The sequence below is a fragment of the Nilaparvata lugens genome, chromosome 1, assembly GCF_014356525.2.
Source record: "Nilaparvata lugens isolate BPH chromosome 1, ASM1435652v1, whole genome shotgun sequence".
NCBI lineage: Eukaryota > Metazoa > Arthropoda > Insecta > Hemiptera > Delphacidae > Nilaparvata > Nilaparvata lugens.
Window position 1 is genome coordinate 23819495 of NC_052504.1, and position 27977 is coordinate 23847471.

The 27977-nt window shown below is 31.7% G+C and overlaps 2 protein-coding genes across 2 annotated transcripts in view; both read left to right on the forward strand.

The window, feature by feature from the left end:
- LOC111058478 (epidermal retinol dehydrogenase 2) overlaps window positions 1–6355 on the forward strand; it is a 37385-nt gene extending 31030 nt beyond the window's left edge. Inside the window, exons 5-8 of the mRNA XM_022346011.2 lie at window positions 1105–1234; window positions 1582–1699; window positions 2951–3076; window positions 4178–6355. Of these exons, the coding sequence (XP_022201703.1) occupies window positions 1105–1234; window positions 1582–1699; window positions 2951–3076; window positions 4178–4247 (444 nt within the window). The 3' untranslated portion in view covers window positions 4248–6355. The remainder of the gene's footprint in view (window positions 1–1104; window positions 1235–1581; window positions 1700–2950; window positions 3077–4177) is intronic.
- A 3148-nt stretch (window positions 6356–9503) lies between these two features.
- LOC120348748 lies at window positions 9504–27387 on the forward strand. Its single transcript, XM_039423055.1, has 6 exons — window positions 9504–10968; window positions 13607–13977; window positions 15405–15629; window positions 16656–16956; window positions 26185–26372; window positions 27180–27387. The coding sequence occupies exons 1-6, from the start codon at window positions 10911–10913 to the stop codon at window positions 27318–27320; spliced, it is 1284 nt and encodes a 427-aa protein (XP_039278989.1). The 5' UTR covers window positions 9504–10910; the 3' UTR covers window positions 27321–27387.
- The last annotated feature ends 590 nt before the right edge of the window (window positions 27388–27977 follow it).

Consider the following 27977-nt stretch of genomic DNA (forward strand, 5'->3'; position numbering starts at 1 on the left):
GTTTTTCATTAATAGTTTGGCCTACTGTTAAGATTTTCTCAGTGGAATACCTAAATAATGGGTTTCAAAAAATATAGCTGAACAATTTTATGTTAACTGCAGAAATGGTACAGTAACAAAGGGTGGAACTTATTACTTCCACAATGGTTTTTTGGTTTAAATCTTGATTGAGATAGATGAATTTATTAAATATTTTCAACTTCATTAAATATAATTGTAGTTGAATTATTCACAATGTCATAGATTTATTTATTTATTTATTTATTTATTAGGTTAGATTAATTTATTCAATTTCTTTTTCATTTATTCGAAACAATTAAACTGTTGAGAAATTTTGTATAACTTGAATTTAATAAATGCTTTTATTTAGCCAAATAAAATCTTTTCAAACCATAAACCATGCTTTACACATGATTTTAAAGCGAGTGGGTTTTGCAATGGATCTGCGTTTCAACAGAAACTCTAATGACGTTTGAAAGTTTTCAAGAAAACTTCATTCACTACAACCTCATAACATGTTATAATTCAAAGTGTATACATTATAAAAAACTTCATTAAGAAGTCTTCTTAACTCGTCAGAACATAGCAAACATGTAATTGCCAAAAATTATTGCCAGTTTCTCCAGGCTCATTTTTACACCATTTGAAAACTTGATTGGGATTAAAGGCATTGTGTAACACCAATTACATATTTAATTATTGATTCTAACATCATACTTCGTTATTTGACTTTTAATTTTATTGGAAAATGTGAATTTCTCAATCTTCGAAAGCGATCCCTCTTTTTGAATCTCCCTGACAGTGAAATTGTTTTTATTTTAAACTGGGGTCACTTTTTCCTCAATAATATTATATTATAATATCATCTTTATATTCTTTAATATTTCCATTTTCTCTAAATCGTAGAGTGTAAAAAGTGTGCACAGGTTGAAAATCCGGATTTATAGAGACATTAGGTTCAAATCACATGAGAAGCTGAGAACTTATCTGTTAGATTTATCTGTTCTACTCTACATAGAGATTGCAATATAGTAAACTAAAATATTAGACTTCAGACAATTTCATCTTGACAAACTCTTACGTTACCATTGTTTAATTTTTCAGATGTTGGAAGTGTTCTTGCCTTCTATGATTGAAAAGAACCATGGCCATATTGTTGGCATCTCATCCATGGCTGGGATTTTGGGACTCAAAAATCTTGTACCATACTGTGCTTCAAAGTTCGCTGTTAGAGGTAACTTCATACTATTTCAATGTGCATCGATTTATTTATTGTACAAAACACTATAATCATTATTTAGTTGGAGTAGTAGCGTTTGCATTATTTTCGTAGCGTAGCGTTTATGTTATGAATAAATGAAAATACTCTTGAATACCTGGTAACCTTATATACTATTTAAAATGAGGAATTTACTTGTTTTGTTAAATATGATTGTTAGAAAACACTCTTCAAGAAATGCAGTAAAATGTATTCTGGTTGTGATTACAATTTTATATACATGCAGTAGAATGCTACAAATATTCCGAATTCATAATTGTATTAGAAACCATAATATCATAATGAATGCCTTGTTGTTGCAGGTATGTTGGAAGCATTAGCTGAGGAACTACGCGAGGATCCTAGAAATTTGCAGATTAAGTTTACTGGAATTTTCCCGTACATGGTAGACACAGGACTCTGCAAAAGGCCGAAAGTCAGGTAACTTTTATTATAATATCCTTATTAGAATGCCTAAATTACTTTTTCAAAAAAGTAGTAGGGTGCATCTCCATTATGAATTTATAACTCAATCCTTATTATTTCTTTATAACAAAAAATGAAAAAGTAATTCAATCAAATTGTTACAAAATATCTAGATTAAAGGTATTAAAATTTTTCATGTAACAAAACTCAAACGAATACAACAGGACCCTGCACCATAGACATAGAAAAGATATACAGTAAATACTTGCTTCATTCGTATCTGCCTGTACTTGACGAATTTGCACCTTGTGCCTCAATATTCTAGAATTTATAATAGTTATTTGTTATTTATATACAGAGTTCTTTCTTTAACTGAAAAATGGCCTGTTTTATTATTCACTATAGTATACACAGAATGAGGCAAATGTATGGGCTTAATATTTTTATGTTACAAGGATAACTTGAAAATAGGTTTGATTGGGGATCATATTTGAATAAAAAAACACACTTTTCTGTGGCTTCAAAATCATTCATCGCATGACCACCTTCCCATTTATAAAAGTAAGTTTGATTCGATATGGCGAATCCAAGATGGCGGACCAAAATTTTGAATTGACAGAAAAGTAGTTTTTCATTTCAAATAGGATCCCAAATCAATCTATTGTCAAATTTTCCTTGTAACAAAAATATTGGGCTGTTCCCATACATACGCCTTACTTTGTATTGTTTAGTATAATATAGTGTTTTATTACTTCACAATACAATTTCCAATAAAATTCCTATTTTCAGGAAAAGATTTGGTAATTGAGGTTGATTCAGGTGTAGGCTAGAGGACAGCTATTTGGTAAAACATGTAGGCAATTTACTACATGGACCTATAAATGAAATTAGATAATAATTGAAGGTTAAATGTTGAGGTATAACACCAAGTTAGTAATTTGGCTATTTTTATCTTCGAATTTTAATTATTTGCAAATTTTCACATCCATAACAGTAAACTAAGAATTGCAAGTTCCAAGGATTCCAAAGGAGATTTTTAATTTCAGAATGAATGCAGTAAATCAATAACGAGCTGGACTATGCGAGATCTATTCCAGTTCCGGATCAGTGAATTAGCTAAGATCAGTTGTTTCCCCGCCGGTTGGTTAATTCATGAAATGAATTGAGAATGCATAAAATGATACTGAGAATGAAAGGCATTGAAGTGCGTCTTCAATATTCATCTCAACCTTGAACAGTTATTGATGAAGTTGGCATTTTGTTTAGGTTTCCGTCACTTCTCGGATTGGTTCCACCACCAGAGGCAGCTCGGCAAATTGTCACAGCCGTCAGACGTGAATCCTTGGAAGTGTCCATACCAAGTCATCTGCTCTTTGTTAACAACTTGTTCAGGTAAAGTATCATTCTATTCATTTAATTCGTCCATGGACAAAGTATTTGTAAGGTTGAAACCTACACATGCGATTTAAATTTATATTGAGCTCTTAATCTTCAGGAATTTATTATGTTTTTATGCTGATACTATTTTTTCTAATTATATATATATATATATATATATATATATATATATATATATATATATATATATATATATATATATATATATAATATATATATATATATATATATATTAATTTACGATACAAAACACTGATGTAATAACATTGGTAGATAGAATAATAAGGTAGTCCGTGTGCTATTTTTCTTTCAAATTTAGGTGAAATTATTCCATTTCTCACTCTATTGGCCCCATCACCTTATTGGAATTATGTAGAAATCGTGTTTATTAAAAGTGAATATTTGCTTCTCATAAAGGAAGGTTCTTGCATTAAGATTACAAAATAAAAATTCAACAAACCTCCAAACGATTATTGTTCATACTCTGATGCTGCCTAGTTGTTGTTTTTTTATCTTGATGTAGTTAATAAGTCGTTATTTTTCTGTACAATAATTTTTCATTCGTCTAGCATAAATTCAATTTCAAATGAGTAAAAAATAGGATTTTTACTCTCAAATTTACTTCCTCTAGAAAATTGAGCAATTTGATAGCTCTAACCGTTTTAGATCACTTTATCATTATTTCTCAGATAAAAATATCTAGCCTGTATCAGTAGTGCTTTAATAGGAGGTATAATATGCAATTGATAGTATTTTACTAATGAATTTATTTATTTTATTTATTATTCTACAAAGGCGACTTTCTGGAAGTATTTTAAGCCTAGGTGATGATGAATGATCATACAATGAAGGTAGAGTTATGAATAAATAAAAATTATAGGTTATGTTATCCACTTAAATTGATTTGAGTCCACTTTTCTGTCCAGAAATAAATAAACTAGAAATTTTGAATTAGATTTGATAAAAAACCGAGTATAATAGAATGATTACATTCAATAATCTCTCAGAACTTGAAAATATTGAGTTATTAAGACAAATTTTGAACTAAAAATAAAACACAAACTAACACATTGAATCTTTTCTTCTGTTCTCCAGATTGTTCCCTGTGAAAGTGTGCAGACTAATGAAGGATTTCCTAGACAGTGGCTGCGAATCTCATGATTGAATGAATCACTGTTAGAAACACATAGAAGACGCACCTTCTTGCCTTTGACACTTCCTTCCCAGTCAATTCGGTCAGCAATAATATCTACTTTGTGAAGACTGTACTGAGGCCTATTACTTTATTTTTTGAGGGAGTTTTGAGAGTTCCGAGTATTCAATTTCTGGAAGTTCGATAAGTGGTAGTGTTTCGTTTGCTATATTCGTACAAAAATAGTGAGCGAGTTGTTATTTGTTTGTTACCAATGAAATCAAACTGGAAGAGTGTTTATATTTTTTCCTGATTCCATTCATCCCGAAAAGTGGAATGGATTTTGGAAAAATTAAATTTGTAGTTTTCTTCTGATATATTTTGATTGTGCCAGAATATTAATCAACTTATTGCCTAGGCTAATAGAATTAGTTAATTACTCATTTACCGCTTGTGCCTGCATTTTTGATAGCTATCAATGCTTTTCAGTAGTTATCAAAGACGTGTGCTCTTTTTGGATGTCTGAATGTCATTGAACTTGGAATGATATTTTACAATCAATGATATTAGATTTAACAAGAATTTCAAGCGCTCAAATTGTAGTTTCCATAATATAATCATATTGTATATTTTTCTCTGTTGGCTTTCCACGGTTCATTTTTGACTATCAAAATACTAGACCTTTGAAATTTTATCTTCTGTATTAGATTTTATCGTCTACTCACTATTCAAACTACATAAAATGATATTATTGAATACTATCTAATTAATGGAATATATTTGACTTACTATGAGGTATAATCTTTCATAGAACTCTAAAAAATTGAAGCAATATTTTTAGCATAGTACTTGGTTTTTCAGAAATTGAAAAATCGCAACATTCTATAGCTTTTATTATACTATCACTATTGTTTCATTATTTCATTTATTCTACTATAATTACTCTCTGAAAATACCTGTAATTTTTGTTAAGGCTACTCTACTGTCAAACTCATCATCAAAATCATCACATTTATTACGTCTTTTATTATAGATTTTGGATATGGTAGATTTTTGAAATCTCTAGTTTCCTAAATTTTACTTGAATATGATATTAAAATTAGAATAGGTCTATATTTCAAAAATGTTTACGTGTTATTAAACATAATCTCCATCACATAATTATATTATAACTACTTACTACTTCGATATTCTACTGGATTCATCACATTAGTCTATTATTGCTATTGTCTAGATTTAGTGTTAGTTCCTTGACTTATTGCAGTGTAGAAGTTTTAGACCTTTATTATTTAAATTCAGTGTTAGCGAACTAAAACAAATGGTTTGCGTGCTTGATTTCTCGATCAACTTGATCTGTCATGTACAATGAATAACAAATTTTCTTTTTTTAGAAAGACGTTATTTTTCAAATGTCACAAAACTATTATTTTATCATTTTTACTGAGACACCCTTTTGTCCATATTTCCAAGCTCATTAGTTTATGCATATGATTGTTGATAATTGTGCCTGAAAACTATAAGTATAAGGTCCTAGTTGTATGGTATTTGTGATACTTAACAAAATTTAAGTTTTTGGGTTCATATAGCAAATACTTAATAACATAAATAGAGCTCCAATAAAATCCAAGATGCTTGTAGTTGTGTGATTTAAGTAAGCATAATGTGTAAGTGTTCGTTAGCGGACAAGAAAATAACCAAAGCTTTGTTTTATCTTGCCTGTATTAATATACTTCGAAGTAGAGATTAAAATTGAAATGTTTATCATGTTATCGGTATAGATTGCTTGCATCTTTAATGTTTATACCATCAGAACACAGTTTGACTTATATTCCTTAAATTTAATCTTTTGATTTTGTAATATTTAATTAGTCTTCTCATATTTGTTTAAATCCTATTCAGGAAGAGGAGATTGTTGAATTTCATAGCATAGCCTATTTTATATAACTGAAAATTTAACAGATTATTGTAATTGACAATATTTTTATCAACATTGTTTTATTCTCGTTATTTGTAGTTTCTAGATTCGTGTGATAAATATTGCGTGATTAATACTTCGATGCATATTTTTGTAAGTTGAAGGTTTGTTAGCAGTTTCAATGTAATTTTTGTAGTCTGAAAATATATTTTTAACAATGCAAAAAGCAATTGAGTTATTTCAAATATTATTGACCGAGCAAAGTGAGGTCTAAGATTCAAGTCGACGGTTTTGCATTTCTCTTTATGTTTAAATGTTTATATTTATGTTTATATGTTCCGCATTTACGGCGAACCGCGGCAATAGATTTTCATGAAATTTGTCATGTATGTTCCTTTTTGAAATTCGCGTCGACGTATATATAGGGTTTTTGAAATTTGAATTGTAAGGATAATACGAAAGGGAAAGAAGTCTCCTTCGAACCCCAATATTATTGTAAAAAATCAACTATTTTACAATATTATTGTAAAATTATGACTATTCATCATAAATCAGCATTCGAGTGGATTATTAATTGTATGCGATGACGCATGCAATTAATATCTCAATGTAACTTGGTAGAAAGTCAGCTGACATGTGGACTATTAATTGCATGCGTTATTGCATCTAATTTGTATAAAGTATTAAATGCACTATTACTTGCATGCTATTAATAACTGAAAGTAGCATTATTGCATTTTCTGTCGACCTTTATCTGCTTTCAACTCGGGCTGACCTGTTGTCAGTATGTCTTGAAGGATAGTAGCTTTTGAAGTTAGCATTTTCGATTCGCCAAACCCAACAGCCATTAGTCTTTTTTACAACAATATCTCGCCGACACGACATACAGACAGGATTTACTCTGATGAACAGTATAAGAGGAGGCTGTGGTTTAGAACTGCGCGAGGTCTACTGTTCACAGAACTACTAGCTATTCCTTGAACTTTTAATAATTATATTTTGTAATTATTCACCTGGAGTGGATAGTCAGAGGAAAGAGTGGATGTGCTCATATGACACATATATGGCCATGTAGGAAAAAACATCTGTCCAAATAATTAGCTTGGTTTTGTTAGTTCAGATTTTTTTCACGTTTTCAATTTTTAATTATTTTTTTGTATTAAAATTTCTTTGTACTAAACTTTCAGTATATAAAGCCAAAGAGAAATGATAGCATGAGAAGATATCCCATAGTATAGAGTATTTATGTTCCAAATGTCACTGTTAACTCAAGCCGATAGACCAACAGTTATTTTACTTCCCTTGCCCTTTTACCATAGGTAAGGAAAGTATTGCTTTCCAAAAAAATTAAGGTACCCCAATTTCTATACCTTTCAAGGTCCCCTGAGTCCAAAAAAGTGGTTTTTGGGTATTGGTCTGTATGTGTGTATGAGTGTATGTATGTCTGTGTACACGATATCTCATCTCTCAATCAACGGAATGACTTGGAACTCAAGGTCCTTACACTATAAGGATCCGACACGAACGATTTCGATCAAATACAATTCAAGATGGCGGCTAAAATGGCGAAAATGATGTCAAAAACAGGGATTTTCTCAAAGGCTCCAACGATTTTGATCGAATTTATACCTAAGACTAGCCGTCAGGCTCGCTTCGCTCGCCATATCCGTCTAGCCAGACGTCTAGCTGGACCCCCGACTGGATCGTCCAAAAATGAGATCAGCGGGCTCGCTTCGCTTGCCTGTATTTATCAGAGGAACCTCTGTACCGAATTCATGGCCCCCGACTGGATTGTCCAAAAATGAGATCAGCGGGCTCACTTCGCCTGCATGTAGACCTCAGCGGAACCTCTGTACCGAATTTGAACGTATTATGTCAATTTGATCTCGAAAAACACCTGTTACTATATCGGCGTATCTTTGGTGAACAAAATTCTTCCACCTCATCTAAACCTGTGTACTGAATTTGTTTAATATATTTCCATCAATAATTATTGAAAAAGGTGAGGAAACGCAGAAAAGCTTAGAAAACGCTAATTTTGGATGTATCTTTGGCGTTATTTCAAATTCCTTCTAACACAACATTATTGTACCCCAGCTGAGCTTCTGTAGTAAATTTGAACATTTTCTGTTCATTTGTTCTCGATAAAGCTGAGAAAGCGCAAAAAAACGCTGGAAAACGTAGATTTTGGGCGTATCTTTGGCGTTATTTCAAATTCCTTCTAACAACATTATTGCACCCCAGCTGAGCTTCTGTAGTAAATTTGAACATTTTCTGTTCATTTGTTCTCGATAAAGCTGAGAAAGCGCAAAAAAACTCTGGAAAACGCAGATTTTGGGCGTATCTTTGGCGTTATTTCAAATTCCTTCTAACAACATTATTGCACCCCAGCTGAGCTTTTGTAGTAAATTTGAACATTTTCTGTTTATTTGTTCTCGATAAAGCTGAGAAAACGCTAAAAAACGCAGATTTTGGGCGTATCTTTGGAAATTTTCCCAAATCCGTTCTTATTGTTCCTCTAAAGGGCCAACTGAACACACCTACCAAATTTGAAATGTTATGTCATATTTTTATCATATATGGACGATCCAGTCGGGGGTCCAGACTAAACGTCTGGCTAAACGTATATGGCGAGCGAAGCGAGCCTGACGGCTAGTAATATAATATTCCCAGGAATAGCTCTGATTGAAGTAGCAGTACCCAATCAATTTTTTCGCGATAAATCAGGACCTCCTAAATATAGGAGGTACTGGATAAATTGGTATTTAGGAGGTCCTGGATAAATACATTTCAATCTTCAACTTGGTGTCAACCTAACTAAGTCAACTCAACTCAATGCCAACCTAACAAAATTTTTAATTTAGTTACCAGAACAAATGTTTTGAAGAGGTACTCTGACTCTCTCTAGATATAGTTCTATATTAACATATGGTATGTACATTTCAATTATAATTATTTTAAGATATTGGAGTAAGAAGAATATACATGCTAAAACACGTACTTTAAACCCTTAAAAACCACCCTTAGAGTTGAAATATCGCCAAAAGATTTCTTAGTGCGCCTCTAAAGGGCCAACTGAACATACCTACCAAATTTGAACGTTTTTGGTCCGGTAGATTTTTAGTTCTGCGAGTGAGTGAGTCAGTCAGTAAGTGCCATTTCGCTTCTATATAGATAGTCATTGATAATTTCTATCAATTGCCACAAGTTCCATATCTGTGAGAATTTCAGGAACTCCCCATCTATGCAAAGTTTGATTTTAGATTTCCAATTATCAGGCTTCAGATACAATTTAAACAAAATATTTCAAGTGGAAAAGATTGAGCATAGAAATCTCTACAATTAATATCCAGTAACACTTTCACCTAAAATTGAAAATGAGCTCAAAATTCGAGAAAATGTAATTATTAAAATGCAAACTTAATGAGAGAGGCAACTGTCGATTCTATTAAATAAATTAATCAGATCATCTCTTTGACTTGACTAAACATTAAAATCTGCATAAAGAATAACTTTAAATTTTTCAACTGTAAACAGGAAACTCAACATTTGATTTAGAATGACTAGAAAATTATTACCTTGATTTACATCCCTACTATAATATGGTCTATAGACAGACAAAACAATCACAAATATCTCAGGTATCTTGAGCGCACAAGCCTCACAAATCATTTAACTGATAAATCTTGTATAATTATTTTTCAGTTCATTGAATAAAAATGAATTCTTTATAAAAATAGCAGCACCACCACGGATTTTACTTCATCTACATTAATACGATCCTGTTCTAAAGTCTCAAATAATATTATTATTAATTTTCTCTTCATTCATCCAATGCTCACTGATTGCAATCACATCCATCCCATTTTTGTGAGCAGTTATTTCAAGATAGTCAATTTTACTTGACCCTGTGAATTCCAAGACAACAGTTAACTTCATTATTAGTCATAATTGGTTCAGACCTAATGAGTTCTGAGTCAATTAAGCACAAATCAATATTGCTGTCTGTCATTACTCCATAATTAATCAGATTTTTACTAGTAATATTAGAACTATTATTTGGGTTTTTACTAATATTATCAGTCCTTTCACTATTAGTAATAATTACAGATAATAAATCATTGTCAGTTACTAAGAGTTTAAATTATCTGCCAAAATACCAGAAGAGACGCTTTGTTCCGTGCATTCCAAAACTTCAATAGATGGTAACCATGATATGAGGTTGACCTTACATGGAAGAGAAATAGGTGCAATTAAATTAAATTTAAAAAATGTTCCTTCACCATTTATTATAATTTATGAGTATGGCATGAGGAAAAAACATCAAAAATATTATAACTCATACACTTAATATTGTTGGTGCTTGTCATTGAGATGAAAAAGAAGAAATACTTGCCAGTCAATGGCTCTATCAAAATATAAATAATGAAAAAATAACACTCAATTAGTACGTGATAGATTCCTGCCTTTCTTAAAGGTGGGCTTTAGGATATTCTCAAAGTGAACAATATTGAGCTTATAGGAGATTCAAAAAGTTTAATGAAACACTTTCTTTCAGTGGAATGAGAATAATCTTGTTTTTATTACACAGCTTATGATGTGTCAAGATATCATGACCTGATTTGTGATGATGCTATAACTATAGCTGTAGGCGACCTGATAAGTTGTGAATGCATTTTTCATGTTACCGTATTTATCTCTTGCTACTGATCTCATTTTGCAAAATCTACTTTGGCCAAGACTTGTGAACAGTTGGTGTGCTGCTTTTGCTAAATTCAACCATGGAAAAGGACAAAGAGCTGTTTAAACTGAAACTTCATTATCTTCTATTTTGTGCAGGCAAGTACTGTACTTGCGTTCAATCTTTATTATTTACGTTCAATTATTAATGCGTTCAATATCTATATTATTTACGTTCAATCTTTTTGTATTTATTATTATAATAATTATCCATATTGTATTTTGAAATCACCATGTGAGCTTCACGCTTATCTTGGTGTTAGTCCTCTTCAAAGACCTTAAAGAGATATAGACCCACAATGCCTATGCCTTCCCAATGATAGCTCTTACTTGAAATTGAAGGCCGCCATTGGGGTATTTCAGCACGAGATATTATATATCATTTATTTGTAATACTATAGATCACAAAGGCATTGGTGGCATTTGTATGTAATAATCTTATGGGTTGCCCCCTCAATGGCGGATTTCAATTCCAAGTACGACACTAGCGCTGCATGTGAGTATACATCTTTAAGGTCTTTGGTCCTCTTGGCTCATTATTGGCTATGAAAACACTATTAGTTCTGTGAACAGTAGACCTCACACAGTTTTCTCATCCACAAGTATCTGGTGTCACCTGTTCACCGGCTCCTCCAGACATCTGTGTAATGCATGCAATGAATAATCCACTTGTCAGCTGATTGATTATGAATAATTCTATAGTCTGATTAATCCTATCTTCAGAGTGAGAGTAGATGATATAGTGATATATCGGAGTATGAAGGAAATTTCTTTTCCTTTCATGTTATCCTTGAAATGCAAAATTTCAAAAAACCTTGTGTATTCATCGACGCGCAGTTAAAAAAGGAATATTCCTTCCAAATCTCATAGAACTCTTATCAACGCGTTTGGCCGTAAATACATACATAGGCTACAGGCAGACGAAAGAAAATCCGAGTAAAAACATAGACCTCACTGGGTTCGGTCAGAAAAGACCAACTTAAAGTTACTCAAACAAAATAAAAACCTTGAATCTGGCTTGTATTAAACCTGCTCTTCAATAATAGAATAATTGTTTCCTCATTAATATTCTATTTTAGCCTATATGAATTTACTCCTGGGAACGATTAGTTCACTATTCAAGAATTATTCATCATATAACATCACTAACTCAGTGAACTATAAAAAATGAAATGTGAAAATGAATCCAACTACAATTATTGTATAAAATTAGTTACTCACTAAAACAGCTAGCTCAAGCTTGAGAAAAATGGTTCTATCAATACAAGTTACTCACGCTTTCTTAACAGAAATGATTATTATCAATTATTCGAGTTTAATAATTGAATGGTGGAAATGGTAAAACAATATAAATAACTTATCATCTTACTTCTTAACTATAGCCTACTAGTAAGTCACATTACTCTTGGTTCTAGTTATCTGTTACTTCGTGGAATTTAACGTTGGCGTGAACTGCTTCCATTTATGGAAATTTGGCAAAAAACCATTTCTGAAATTTCCATTGCTATTCCTGTGCTACATCACAGGTATGCCTGGCGTGGTCCACGATCCAGCTTCAGTTTGTCTTTATGCGGATGATTCAAATAATATAAGTTTCTCTGGAAAATCAGTTGAGAATGTGGAGCTCTCATCTACTTTAAGCCTATCTGCGATTAATGATTACCTGAATGGCTATAATCTTGTCCTGAATACAAGAAAATCTATGGTTGTTCCATTTTCAACAAGACAGAGTAGGAACCAGTCAGTGTGTCCAAATGTAGCTATAAATGGTGAAATTTTAGAAACTAAAAATAGTACGAAATTCCTGGGTCTGTTATAGCAGTCTCTCATGGAATAGTCATGTTTGCCATGTCATGAAAAATATATCTCCGGGTCTTTAAGCTCTGAGACAAATGTCCAACGTGTGTAGTATCCAATCACTAAAGTCAGTATATTATGCTGTAATACATGCACATTTAGCATATTATGGCTTGTGCATATATGGCAGTACGAGTAAAAGAAATTTGAATAAAATATTTTTAAACAATAGAAGCGGGCAATTAGAATAATGTTTAACCTCAGAAGAAGAGACTCAGTAAGATTAGCCTACTGTTCTCTCAACTTGGGATTTTAACAATATATGCTCAATATGTATTCGATGTGATCATGTTTTTCAGGAAGCAGTCCAATGTAGAATTAAGAAATCAGACTCACAACTATAATAGCCTACCCGTTATGGCCTAATTACTGAGAGATACTAGATTGGATCTTTTTGAGAAGATAACAATTTTCAAAGGAAGAAATTTTTTTATCAATTTACCAGGCAATTTAAAGTCAATTGAAGACATATAAATATTATTTGGTAAAAATTTGAAAGAATATTTGGTGAGCTTATCTCTGTATTCTTTGCAGGAGTTTGACAACAGCGATCGTTGATTTAATTTGAATGTTATTTGTGTACAAACTATAGTTAAGACTTTATATGTAATTTGTAACTGACGCTATTCAAATGCATTTGTACATGTCTGATGGATAAAGATTTTTCCATTCTATTATTCTGATCATCAACATCTAAGATTACAATTCGGATGAAATAACAGAATTGCAATTTGCAATTCAATTGTAAATTAATCAATAGGTTTTAGGCTACTCTTTAATTGTAAACACTCAGAATGCTATTGACAAGTTCAAAATTAATAATTCTAGTTTATTCTTTTTTCACTCTCCATTATTATTGACCATAAATCTATATTTCCAGGAGTTGCACCAATGCTTCTATTCACCAACACATTTGCAAAGCAGCTAGGGTTTTCTGCTCTCACAGTTGGATCAATATTCACATCAATGCAAATTGCTAGAGTGATTGGAAAACTCGTTTTTGGTGCTCTGACAGATAAACTTCAAGCTCACAAACAGATAGCTCTGCTCTTATTAACAATTTCAACGGTTAGCTTTTTTCTGATGATGTACATTCCACCCCTACAAAAAGAAATATTTTCGGAAATCTATTGCGGTAGCTCGATGAATATTTCCTTGAAAGTGTGCTCATCGAAAGATTTTAATAAGAAGAGCACTTGTGATTCAGAAGCAACAGATTTCAATTTCGCCTCATCGTCAATAGGCTGTCAGGTAATTTCAGTTTTCTTATAATTTTGAATATTGCGCACCATATTGTGTTGAGAGTAAAGGATTAAAGTTACACTCATTTCCAGAAATTATCAATAAGACTTCGCAATCCTTTCCATCCCAGTGTTGTTCCTCAATAAAATGACTTTCAATAATTGCATTTATCTTCAAAGTTATATTACATTTCTACTAACATATCTATCAAGGTATTCAAATCAAATCAAGTTTATTATCCATCATAAGAAATAATGTATTCATTAGAAATTATTACATTCATTTAATCTACCCTTAGCATAAGTATATACATTCCAACACTCACTTTAAAATGCTTAAATGAATCTTAGTCTACAGTTTAATAATTTCGATAATTAACATCTTGTGGATACTGACCCAAAGTTTACAGAACCTGCTTGGGTGAGAAACAAAAAACAAATCTTATTCCAAATGAACAAGAATGGAAAAGAAAAAGTATGAAATTGTAAACAAACAAAAAGGTCAAAATCTACAAAAAAGCAAACTTACATATTCGACGTTAATACATACAGCTTTGAAAACTGAAGAAATGCTAGTTTAGTAATAAATTTACTATACAACATTATATTGATGAATCAACTTGGAATTTTTGCTAAAATTGCTATGCTAAAATAATCTCCATATCTATTATTGGTGTTATAATTCATAAAATTTAAACAAGAATGGGAAAAAAGAAAAGGTAGGCTATTGATTGATATGAAACTGCAAAAAAAATAGAAAGGATAATAAAACTACTACCTACATATTCCTCGCTAATATATACAATTTTAGAAACTCAAGTAATGCTAGTTCACCATAACTTTATTATACAATATTATATTGACTGATTAACTTAACATTTTTGCAATTGATATGCTAAAATAATCTAAATATCTATTATTTATTGGTTTTACAATTCCTGAACTGATAGAAGTCTCACTAGGTTTCATTTCCAGTACACAGTGCTTTCATTTCCTGTTACTTAAATACTGTTGAAATAATATCCTGTGAGAGGTATTTTAATGAATGAACACATAAATGTGTTATATCTATATGTATATATGTATTATGATGTGATTGAACACAGAAATTATTAAGAATCTCAGTTCCTAGATTAATTCAAGCCGTAGGCATCTTCCATAAATTTACGTGTAAATTTTTTTTTTAGTCTGGCTATAGAGGAATTCAAAGCTTGAAATCATTTCCGTTCAACTTCTTGTCACACAATTCATACAGAAAGAGTAGGCCTATGATGTATGAGAAATCAGTCCATCACGTAGGATGCATTGGCAAAAACTGTGTCTTACATTTTTTTAGTTTGTAGACTTTAATAAAAGTTTTCGATTGTGCAAAAATTTCATTTTATTCTGTTTAACAATATTAGCCGACGTTGTAACATTTTTATTTGCGAGTTTTAGATGCAGTGTATTGTGAATCAAGATTCGTATAGAACTGTATGTAGAAATGCAGGTCCACCAACAACAAATATATGCAAACTTTTCCAAAAAGGGAATGCAAATATTTCAACTGATAGAGTATCTCTTGATGGATTTTCCGAATGGAATGAGGTGTCAGTCTTGGCCAATGAAGCTGTGCATCTCAAAACTAATCTAACAAGTTCATTTACAAGGATGGAAGTCTTAGTGAGTATACAGTTTGTTTAATTCCTATTTCTCATCTCTATTTAAATGAAGCTGTCAAAAAGTTTATAATATTATGGATCACTATAAATTGTGTCCAACTAACATTGACATAAATACCCACTGAATCAAGTGATTAGACTATAAATATAGTAGCAGTATATGGCATGAGAAAATATGAAAATCAAGTTTATTATTATTATTCTTTATTGATCCATACAATAAGTACATCATCAACATGATAGGGAGAGAAAAAATAAGGTAACCTTGTACTATTCCTCTCCCAAATATAGAGAAGGTTACTCTTAGTCTAAAATAGTCTTGTAGTTGTTCACTTCACAAAATGTTCAGTGCATAATTATTTTATCCCCAATTATTTTAGTTCCTTATTAGTTTATAGGTATATTTGAATTTATAAAAAATTGAGCATCAAATTACTCTTTTAACATATATTTTTTTTTTATTTTAACACATCGCATGTTTCAAGTAGTCAAGTCATTTTCAGTTTTGAATGAACAAATGATTTTTGTACATGCAATTAGCTCTAAACAAGAAAGTGAACAATATGTAATGCATAAACATACTTATTTCATTTTTAATATTCACTTTGTTATTCAGGGTTACTTGTATGTTCATTGTACAATAGATACTAAAATCATAGCAACATTTTATTATTTTTAATACCACATGTTTCAAACTTCTTGAAATAAATATTAAAATGGTGCTATGATTTTTTTATTTTTATTGTCTATGTAATTTTATCTGACGTCCTTGAGTCATATTATATTGCACTTGCAATGTGAATCATTTTATTGTACAAGCAATATAATAATTATACTCACTTCACAAAAGTATATACCTAAGCAGTTATGCTCAAAAACTTCGATCAAATATTGAGCTTCTGTTGATTTCTGGGCTTAATTCATATTTTTAAGAAAAAAATGCTGTAGGAATAATTTTTGCAATCAGAACTATCCTGTTGAAGCTAACGCATGTCATTAATCTTCTAATGTCATCATTTCCCAACAGGGAAATAAGAGCTCCTGCTTCTTATTCAATGTACTATCAATGGAAGACACATTGAAAAGCACTCTGGTATCTTCAACAGATCTGTTGGATAGCTCGCTTTGTAAGCAGAATGATGTGAAACTGGCTCACTGTAGAACGACATGCGATAATCCCTCGGTAACCGAGTTGGGAACTCTAGTTGAAGTGAAGAATGTCACTGAGGAGTATCAGCTGTGGGTGTTCTTAGTGCTGTTGGTGCTTGGATGCGTCGGTTCCACTGTCATAGTCAGTATTTCCGATACAATGACATTTGCACATCTTGGTGAGTTTCGCATACAAGCCGTCTGTTATCCTAACATTTACAACATATATTTCTAAAGAAATTGTGGATTGTAGGTCTATGAATACTAATTATTATTATAGATTACGTTCACAAACATTTCCCACTGCTGTGCATATTACAACATTTATTTCACAGTACGGTAACTCACGTTTTTGTCATTGCAAAATACTAGTAGTACTGTGAACAGTAGACCTCACGCAGTTTTCTCATCCGCAAGTATCTGATGTCACCTGTTCTAGTTGATTCAGTTGAAGCACAATTCACAGTTGAATAATAATTTACTCTTAAAAACTGTTATTTGTTTTCTCCAAGATCAAAAACTCACTCATGTTGATAAACTCAGTTCACGTTTGAATTTGTATCCCATATCCAGTTTCGTGATAATCTTTCCATCTGATATAGTTATTTGTGCAACTAGTGCGCAAAGTGACAGTTTGCTGCTCCGAAAGAAACGTTTACGCACGAGCCGTAGGCGAGGGCGGAATGGTTTCTTGAGTGCAGCAGAGGAACTTTGCGCACGTATTTCACATTAAATTTTTCCTACAGTTACCATTGAATATGAGAAGTGGTTGATTGTGGGTAAAATGATGAAATACATCAAATGTTTATCTGTATAATTTTGTTATTAATAACAACTTTAATTTATTTTAAACTTAATCCAATTGAAAATTAATAAACGATAATTTATTCAAATTAAAAATTTGAAAATTTGAATAATTTTGAGTAAATCTTAATTCCTAAATAATTTTTCAACCAATCAATTTGTGAATGAAAAAAATATTGTTTGAAATAATGAATAATTAATAATATTCAAAATGTATAATTTAATGAGTTCTCATTTTTATTTGTTTGAAAATCAGAAAAAATATAGATAGAACAAATTCGCATTCAAAATACACGCCAACAATGTCAACAGCTAATTGGTATGTCTGCAAGATAATACGCAAAGTAATACTTTGCACACTAGAGCGGAAAAGTGATTCTTTGCGTTCTGTAATCAGTGCAGGAATGGTTACTTCTCAAGGTAACTGTAGGAAAAAAATTATCTACTATTTTAAAATTATTTTTTTCAGACATCTGTGTAATCCACTTCTCAGCTGATTGATTATGAATTTCTCTCTATATCTATAAAAGGCTAAGCCCCGACAGACTGAAATCACACCACAGCCCAAACTACTGAGTCTAAAAACTTGAAATTTTGCACAATTGTTTATGGTAGCCTGAAAACATCCACTAAGAAAGGATTTTCAGAAATTTGCCCCCTGAGGGAGCTGGGGCCCCCCAAAATTTTGTACTTTTTAACCGCTCATTGCACAGCAAAGACATGAGGAACTTTTTTGATAAGCTACGAAAAAAATTAGATCTATGCAGAAAAATTTCGATCAGGAGCACGGGGGTGTTCAGGAGAGGGGATTTTTCTAAAATTTTGATGTAAAATCACACTATAGCTCAAACTAATTGTCCTACAGACTTAGAAATTTGCACAAATATTCTTCAAACATTCTAGACTGTTATGTCAAGTATTTTTCAAGTCATAGGGAACAAACACACAAACAGACATTTTATATATATATATATATAGAATTTTCGGGGGCTGGGCCCCCTTTGTTAATCAACCAGGAAGTGAAGTGCAGATTTGAACATTGTAACGGTCGTGACCACAGAGACGCGGTAGAGATGTTGTGTAGACCATAGAGCACAGACGAATGGAGGCGCAATGATTGAAGGAGCATTATGGGATTAGTGGGTGGGCCACGATGGGTTATTTCAAGCGGGAGATTTCAAATGAAAAAAATTAGATCTATGCAGAAAAATTTCGATCAGGAGCACAGGGGGGTTCAGGAGAGGGGATTTTTCTAAAATTTTGATGTATAATCACACTATAGCTAAAACTAATTGTCCTACAGACTTAAAAATTTGCACAAATATTCTTCAAACATTCTAGACGCACACTAAGAACGGATTTTGAAATATTTTGTCTCTAAGGGTTTCAAAGGATGAAAAAGGATCCTATTTAGTAAGGTTATGAACATGGTAAGGTGAATGCCATATGGAACTGAGATAATTGACACATGATATTCTAACATTATGTTGTAATCATTGAAAAGCTTAAAATAATTCTATCAATCATCTGATCGAATTCAATTTTCTTTGGATCAAAAGCGCGAGCTTTCCACATGTTTGTTCCATTGTTACATTCCGATTAGAACAGATCGAGCACAGAGATTTTCTTTGGTTAGGAGTTTGTTGATAATTCTTTTTTCAAATTCAAATTTTATTGCGAACAAAAATCACATTGAAAAATGTCTTAATAGACAACAAGATTACAAAAACGAGATGTCAAACATGAACCTACATTTATTTGTAATACGGCCAGAAAAAGACAAACTTGAGTACGGTACTAGCCATGAGTTCATTCAATATAACTTATATTTTTGTGTTAATATTTTGTGAACAAAAAGTAGGAGTTGATGAGAGATGTGAGTAATTTCTTATATTCGATCTGAATGGTTATTCATATTGTAGTAGTCAGGATCACTTAAAGTTTTTTATTTTGTAGCTAATAAATTTCATACGTATTGATTGTCCATAAAGTTTTCAGTGTCCATAATGGAAGTGATAGATCTACTCAAAATTAATGGCTCACTGGTCCTTCATAGAATTTATAGTATTCCTGGTGATTGAGACAGTCTTTTTTCAGCGTTGACTATTAATAATAAAGTTTTATTTACAACTAGCTTACCTGGCGAACTTCGTACCGCCAAAAAGTCAAAGTATCGCATGTCACACTTTACTTTATTTGGTGAATCATGAAATCTATCTGATAATCGATATTTTCATTTACATCTGAATACAGACTTCCTATGTGCTCAGTCATGCAGCATTCATTGTTTCGAAAACATATTCTTCTCAATCAATTGGTAGTAATATCTAACAGTAAAGTGTTGAATTAAAAAGAAATAGATAGGATAAATCAGTGTTTCAAAGATGAATTCAATGTTTTCATAGTTGTTGATTGCCAATAGATGGTCCAGGAAATATGCGATGTACAATGAATCACACAGAATTACATATTCTTCCCATCTTCCATTTTAGGATGAATATAAGCTAAGCTAAATTTAAAAAAAATTTTAAATTATTCTGCCATTAATGAATGCAATATGAACAACTCTCTTCCATGAGGTGAATAATTTTTTGCTGAAGAAACCAACGGGCACAGTTTACTCTTGGCTCATAGTCGCGTTCAACCAATGAGTGAACTTTTTGAAAGCGGAAGGGGTGAAGTCTTTCCTTGTTTAGTACACGCCACACAGAAGAAGCACTTGAATTGATTTGCTTTGCAACTGCTCTCGTACTCGTTCTAGGATTGAAATCGAATTTCTGCAATACTTCCTCTTCAAAAGCAACATTTCGAACTGCTCGAGGCCTACCAGCAATTACCCTGTTCCGTTCAAATGAACCAACTTCTCTCAGCCGATTGTGAGTTCTTGTGAACACCTTGTCGGAAGGGAGACGGCGGTTTGGAAATGCAGCTGCATACATTCTTCTTGCTTCGGTCGCATTGCCAAGAGCTGCTCCATACATGAAGTGAATATCAGTGTACTCCAGCGAACTAAATTCCATTACAATAATTAAATATTTGTGTAGAAGCAACGTAAGAAAATATTGAAACTGGAAATTTAAGATAGAAATAAGACCTAGGAAACGTGAGACTAAGAAATAGGAAGCACTACATCTGGTTCTTTACTTTTAATGAAACAGCAATACTTTTACAAACATTATCATCTGAAAACCATTGTAAAATCATCTGTTTGCCCATATGGAGCCATACCGAGTTTCAAAGCTTCATCTTAAATACATCTGGAATTAAAAAATTAATATTGATCTTTAAATGGTGAAAAGTGGTCATGCATGCAGTACGAAAAAAATTAATTTCTCTGTTATTCTTCGACCAATCTTAATAAATTAGGTATCATTGGAATCGTGAAAAAATTTGCTAACTTTTTTGTCTCTTGTAAATTTTCTGTAAAATGGACGGTTTTCGAGATATTCGCCATCAAAAATTTAAAATGGCCGCCATTTTGAAAAATTTCAACGAAAAATTTTTTTTATTTTTTATAGTTGAGTCTTTATAGCATAAATATTCATGCCAAATTTCAGATCAATACAACATTTCGTTCTTGAGATAAAAATTTTTAAGTGAAAAAAACAAAATGGCAGCTATAAGGATAACCGCTGAGTTTTGGACACTTCAAATATGACATTTGTAGTCTCCTAGCATCCAGGTACAATACCCTAAAATTCTCGACACTACTTCTGAAACACCCTGTATAAATATATATATATATATATATATATATATATATATATATATATATTATATATATATATATATATATATATAATATATATATATATATTATATATATATATATATATATATAAACAGGATACACACGATAAGGATAGATTAAAAACACTTAAAAACTTACATTTAAACGAGAATTTTCGGGGGCTGGGCCCCCTTTGTTAATCAACCAGGAAGTGAAGTGCAGATTTGACCATTGTAACGGTCGTGACCACAGAGACGCGGTAGAGATGTTGTGTAGACCATAGAGCACAGACGAACGGAGGCGCAATGATTGAAGGAGCATTATGGGATTAGTGGGTGGGCCACGATGGGTTATTTCAAGCGGGAGATTTCAAATAAAAAAAATTAGATCTATGCAGAAAAATTTCGATCAGGAGCACAGGGGGGTTCAGGAGAGGGGATTTTTCTAAAATTTTGATGTAAAATCACACTATAGCTCAAACTAATTGTCCTACAGACTTGAAAATTTGCACAAATATTCTTCAAACATTCTAGACGCACACTAAGAACGGATTTTGAAATATTTTGTCTCCAAAGGTTTCAAAGGATGAAAAAGGATCCTATTTAGTAAGGTTATGAACATGGTAAGGTGAATGCCATATGGAACTGAGATAATTGACACATGATATTCTAACATTATGTTGTAATCATTGAAAAGCTTAAAATAATTCTATCAATCAGCTGATCGAATTCAATTTTCTTTGGATCAAAAGCGCGAGCTTTCCACATGTTTGTTCCATTGTTACATTCCGATTAGAACAGATCGAGCACAGAGATTTTCTTTGGTTAGGAGTTTGTTGATAATTCTTTTTTCAAATTCAAATTTTATTGCAAACAAAAATCACATTGAAAAATTTCTTAATAGACAACAAGATTACAAAAACGAGATGTCAAACATGAACCTACATTTATTTGTAATACGGCCAGAAAAAGACAAACTTGAGTACGGTACTAGCCGTGAGTTCATTCAATATAACTTATATTTTTGTGTTAATATTTTGTGAACAAAAAGTACGAGTTGATGAGAGATGTGAGTAATTTCTTATATTCGATCTGAATGGTTATTCATATTGTAGTAGTCAGGATCACTTAAAGTTTTTTATTTTGTAGCTAATAAATTTCATACGTATTGATTGTCCATAAAGTATTCAGTGTCCATAATGGAAGTGATAGATCTACTCAAAATTAATGGCTCACTGGTCCTTCATAGAATTTATAGTATTCCTGGTGATTGAGCCTGTCTTTTTTCAGCGTTGACTATTAATAATAAAGTTTTATTTACAACTAGCTTACCTGGCGAACTTCGTACCGCCAAAAAGTCAAAGTATCGCATGTCACACTTTACTTTATTTGGTGAATCATGAAATTTATCTGACAATCAATATTTTCATTTACATCTGAATACAGACTTCCTATGTGCTCAGTCATGCAGCATTCATTGTTTCGAAAACATATTCTTCTCAATCAATTGGTAGTAATATCTAACAGTAAAGTGTTGAATTAAAAAGAAATAGATAGGATAAATCAGTGTTTCAAAGATGAATTCAATGTTTTCATAGTTGTTGATTGCCAATAGATGGTCCAGGAAATATGCGATGTACAATGAATCACACAGAATTACATATTCTTTCCATCTTCCATTTTAGGATGAATATAAGCTAAGCTAAATTTAAAAAAAATTTTAAATTATTCTGCCATTAATGAATGCAATATGAACAACTCTCTTCCATGAGGTGAATAATTTTTTTCCAACATTTTCCGGTTTCTCATTGATAGGGGAGTGATAATTATTTGTATACTAGGTCTTCTAAGGAACCATTATCTACAGCTGGTATCAATCAACTACACTTCAACTCCAAACTACCGTTGTAATACCAGTAGCCTATACAATTCATCATAGGGTGACGTGTTTATTACAGCTGGTAACTTTAGATGCTAAATCATAGGCCTATTATCCCAATATGATCTTGAATCATGATCATCTTTCCGTTCTTCGGTAGCTGCTAGGCCGACAATTTAGAAAACATAGCTCTGTAAAATGGATTAATAAACAATCATTATTAGCCACCCTATTAAAATTTCTGGTCAGAAACCATCCCCAATTCACACAACATTTTCCCAAAGTTTCATTCCGTTATGTCAAGTATTTTTCAAGTCATAGGGAACAAACACACAAACAGACATTTTATATATATATATATATATATAATATATATATATATATATATATATATATATATAATATATATATATATATAAACAGGATACACACGATAAGGATAGATTAAAAACACTTAAAAACTTACATTTAAACGAGAATTTTCGGGGGCTGGGCCCCCTTTGTCAATCAACCAGGTGACCACAGAGACGCGGTAGAGATGTTGTGTAGACCATAGAGCACAGACGAACGGAGGCGCAATGATTGAAGGAGCATTATGGGATTAGTGGGTGGGCCACGATGGGTTATTTCAAGCGGGAGATTTCAAATTTGAGTATATATATATATATTTAATTTTTTTATATATATATATAAATTAAAACAGGAGACACAAGATATAGATTGAAAACACTTAAAAACTTACATTAGAAATGGGGAAATTTTCGGGAACTGAGTTCCCTTCCTCAACCGAGCAGTCTGCTCGGTTGAGGAAGGGAACTCAGTTCCCAAAAATTTTCCCATTACTAATGTAAGTTTTCAAGTGTTTTCAATCTATATCTTGTGTCTCCTGTTTTAATTTATATTACAAACTTTAAAGTGTCTATATATATATATATATATATATATATATATATATATATATATATATATATAAGATTTCATTCGGCTCAAACAAAAGCCTCTCTAAATGGAGATAGAATGATAAGGTTGAAAACTTTCAGTTCTGTTGTTTTAACATTTTGTTTTCAAATCACTTTAAAAAAGTTAATGTAGTACCTACTATTGTGTTTGAGACACTTCTGGCGCTATCATAGTTTCACAACTATTCTGTTCCACACTCCTATCTCTTGCAGTTGTTAACCATATCTATAATAAAATAAAGAGTTGGCTTATACACGTACGGGATAGGAAAATTATGTTTGACGCATCATCACGTCTGAACTATAGGACTAATTAACTTGAAATTTTGCATATGGGCTAGATTCTTAATTAACCAAGGATGGTTATAGGCCTATTTTCAATTCTTCAAGATTTCATTTCGTCAAGTTTTCAGATTATCAAGTTTGAAAATAGATCCTTGCGAAGCACGGGTTCCTGCTAGTGATTCTATAGTCTGATTTATCCTATCTTCAGAGTAGATGATTTATAATATATTATATTATCAGAGTATGGAGAAATTCCTTTTCTTTTCATATTATCCTTTAAATGCAAAATTTCAAAAAACCTTGTGTATGCATCGACGTGCAGTTGAAAAAGGAATATTCCTGTCAAATCTCATCGAATTCTATCAACGCGTTTGGCCGTAATCACGTTACATACAGACAGACAAAAGCAAATCGAGTTGAAACATAGACATCACTACGTTCAGTCAATGGGTCAATAATAGTCCAGTCAATATAGACATAAAAAAGGGGGTGTGCTTGCAATTTATATTGTAGTTTTGACTTTTTAGTATATTTTTTGGGTATAAGAGAGAAGTCCAGAACCAATTTTTTCATGTAAAATTTCCTTGTGCTGGATACAGAATGGCCCAAAATACTCGTATTTTCGGTCCATTTTCCAGTTTTCAGCTATTTCCCGCCAAATACAGTAATGAGATGATTCTCATAGAACATGATCTTATGAACTTATATCTTTGTGCGAAATCTCAATGTAAGGGCAATGTAGTTAATGATGATGGTTGAAGCTAAAAATAAGGTGTTTTTCAAAATACAAGTAGTATTGTTTCCAGGTGTACCTGGAAATCTATATGAGATAGAGCGCTCTACCTAGATTTTGAATTATACATTTAGATGGAAACGATCGGAAGATATTATTCATCAAAATTGATTTTGTCTTCAAATTTACTCATTTCTTGAAAAGTAAGCCCTTCGCTAGTGAAGCGAAGAAAGTATATTAAATAAATGCGTAGTGAAATAATTTAAAGTACTGAAATTATAGATTAGAACTGTAGGCTTCACTGGAAGACTTTAGCAATAAATATTAATATTTTAGGATAAGAAATAAGAGAACAAAATTAATGGTTAGTCCTAGTGACTAGTTTTAATTGAAATAATAAAAAAAATCATAACTCATTAGTCATTGAAGATACAGAGTTTCGAATGATCTCATTTCATTGAAAAAATTGTAATCTAAAAAAGGCGAGAGCGAAATTTTCTGTCCGATTACTGGATTTGGCGGGAAATAGCTGAAAACTGGAAAATGAACCGAAAATACGAGTATTTTGGGCCATTCTGTATCTATCACAAGGAAATCTTGCATGAAAAAATTGGTTCTGGACTTCTCTCATGTATCCATCCAAACAATATACTATATGAGTCAGAACTACAATGAAAATTGCAAGCACCAATATAGGCTATATAGTGACTGGACTATAATAAATTCCGTTCAAACCTGATGAGGAGCTAAGAATCTGCATTGAAAATTATATTCTCTTACTAATGTTGCAATGGTATTGATTTCCTTCCAAAAAAGTACATTTATTTGTTTAAACTTCTCTTCCTATATGTAGGTAAATCACATTTAGCCTATATCCTTGTTGTCATATTTCTTATCTCCATATTATTGAATGATAGTCTCTAATCTGTTATATTTTTTATACTGTAACAGTCTAATCTAATAATATAGTCTATTCACATTTCTTTCATAAATCTGTTTGTGATTTATTTCTTCGCAGGTGAATCTTCTTCGGATTTTGGTAAAGTTCGACTATGGGGTTCTGTTGGCTGGGGAACTTTTACACTTATAAGTGGTAAATTAGTTGATGAACTAAGTGAAGATACGTTCTCGAAGAACTATTCTCCAGCTTTCATTTCATCTGCGATTATTCTAAGCCTGGATTCTCTGGTTGTGTTTTCGATGAAAGTGAGTATTCCCGCATCTCAACTAGAAATAATCAATTTTAATAGGTGTTAAGTATTAATACTCTTATTTATTCAAGTATTATTAATGAGTAGGAGTGTGAAATGTTTCCACACACTGTAGATAATGATGTTCATTTTACTGTTATACATTACTACGGTATTTCTGTACCGGTAATATCTGAAGTGAAATTGATAAGTTCGTCATTTTCTTTAGAAATACAAATACAATTAAAAAACACATTTTCATTTTTTCCACATCCACAACAAAAATTAAAACTGTGTTTTTTCAATTATGGAAAATTTCCACATTCTCATTCAATTTTTTTCACGAATAAAATTTAGGTAACCAGAAAACTATAAATGTACATTTAAAATGTATTTTTTATAAAATAATACAAAAATTGGAATAATTTCCAGCACTACCTAAACATGATTAGTTGAAATCTCCAAGCTAGTAAGACCTGTGAAGAATTGAGTGTTCAAGAAAATTTCGAGATGAAAATGTTCTTACGTCTGTTTAAAGATTTCAAATGAATGAAATTATAATAATCATTTGTACCTAAAGATACCGGTACAAAATAAAAATATCCTTCACAACACTGTGGAATTGGATCTTCACGAATATTGAATGTTTCTAGTGAAAAGTGAAGTAGTAAATATAATAACTATTCTAATGAATTCTGACGATCTGAAATTGAAATTCTGTAATATGTAGTATTCTATAATTCTATAATAAGTAGTATTAAGGATTTGCTATCGATGTATTTTGAATGTTTCTACTGGGTTATAATAATATTAATTTTTTCAGACGTCTGTTAAAAAGAAATCCAAGAAATTAGCTCTCGATGTTGGAAAGATATTACTGAATTTTGAAACCATCATTTATCTTTGCTGGTGCATATCAGCTGGTGTATGTGTTGGACTGTGCACAGGATTTTTTTTCTGGTAAGTAGAGACAATTAGGGTATCCAATATACCATTAATTAAGTTTTTCCTTCAACGTCGTAATTATATTATGATTGTAGTATTTTGTACAATAAATCAATAAATGAATTCATGCCATGAAATACAAGAATGATTATTATTACTTGATGGTTGATGAAAAAAGAGTGGTTTACAAAAAAAAACAAGAGTGTCTTTAACTTCTTGAAATCTAAATAAATTCGTGAACATTTTTTTGGAACTCTCTAGTTACGCCTGCCCATGAAGGTAGCTAATTTTCATTTCTTGAGTTATGGTATAGATTTTGATATGCTTCATCAAAATGGTGGCCATCAAAAATAATTTACACAGCTTTTCTGGTACCGGTATGTATATCTTCCCTTTGCTTGAAAGTATCTTTTATACACATTCCAATATGTATAAACTAGCAGGAACCCGTGCTTCGCAAGGATCTATTTTCAAACTTGACGTAATGAAATCTTGAAGAATTGAAAATAGGCCTATAACCATCCTTGGTTAATTAAGAATCCAGCCTATATGCAAAATTTCAAGTTAATTAGTCCTATAGTTCAGACGTGATGATGCGGTCAAACATAATTTTCCTATCCCGTACGTGTATAAGCCAACTCTTTATTTTATTATAGATATGGTTAACAACTGCAAG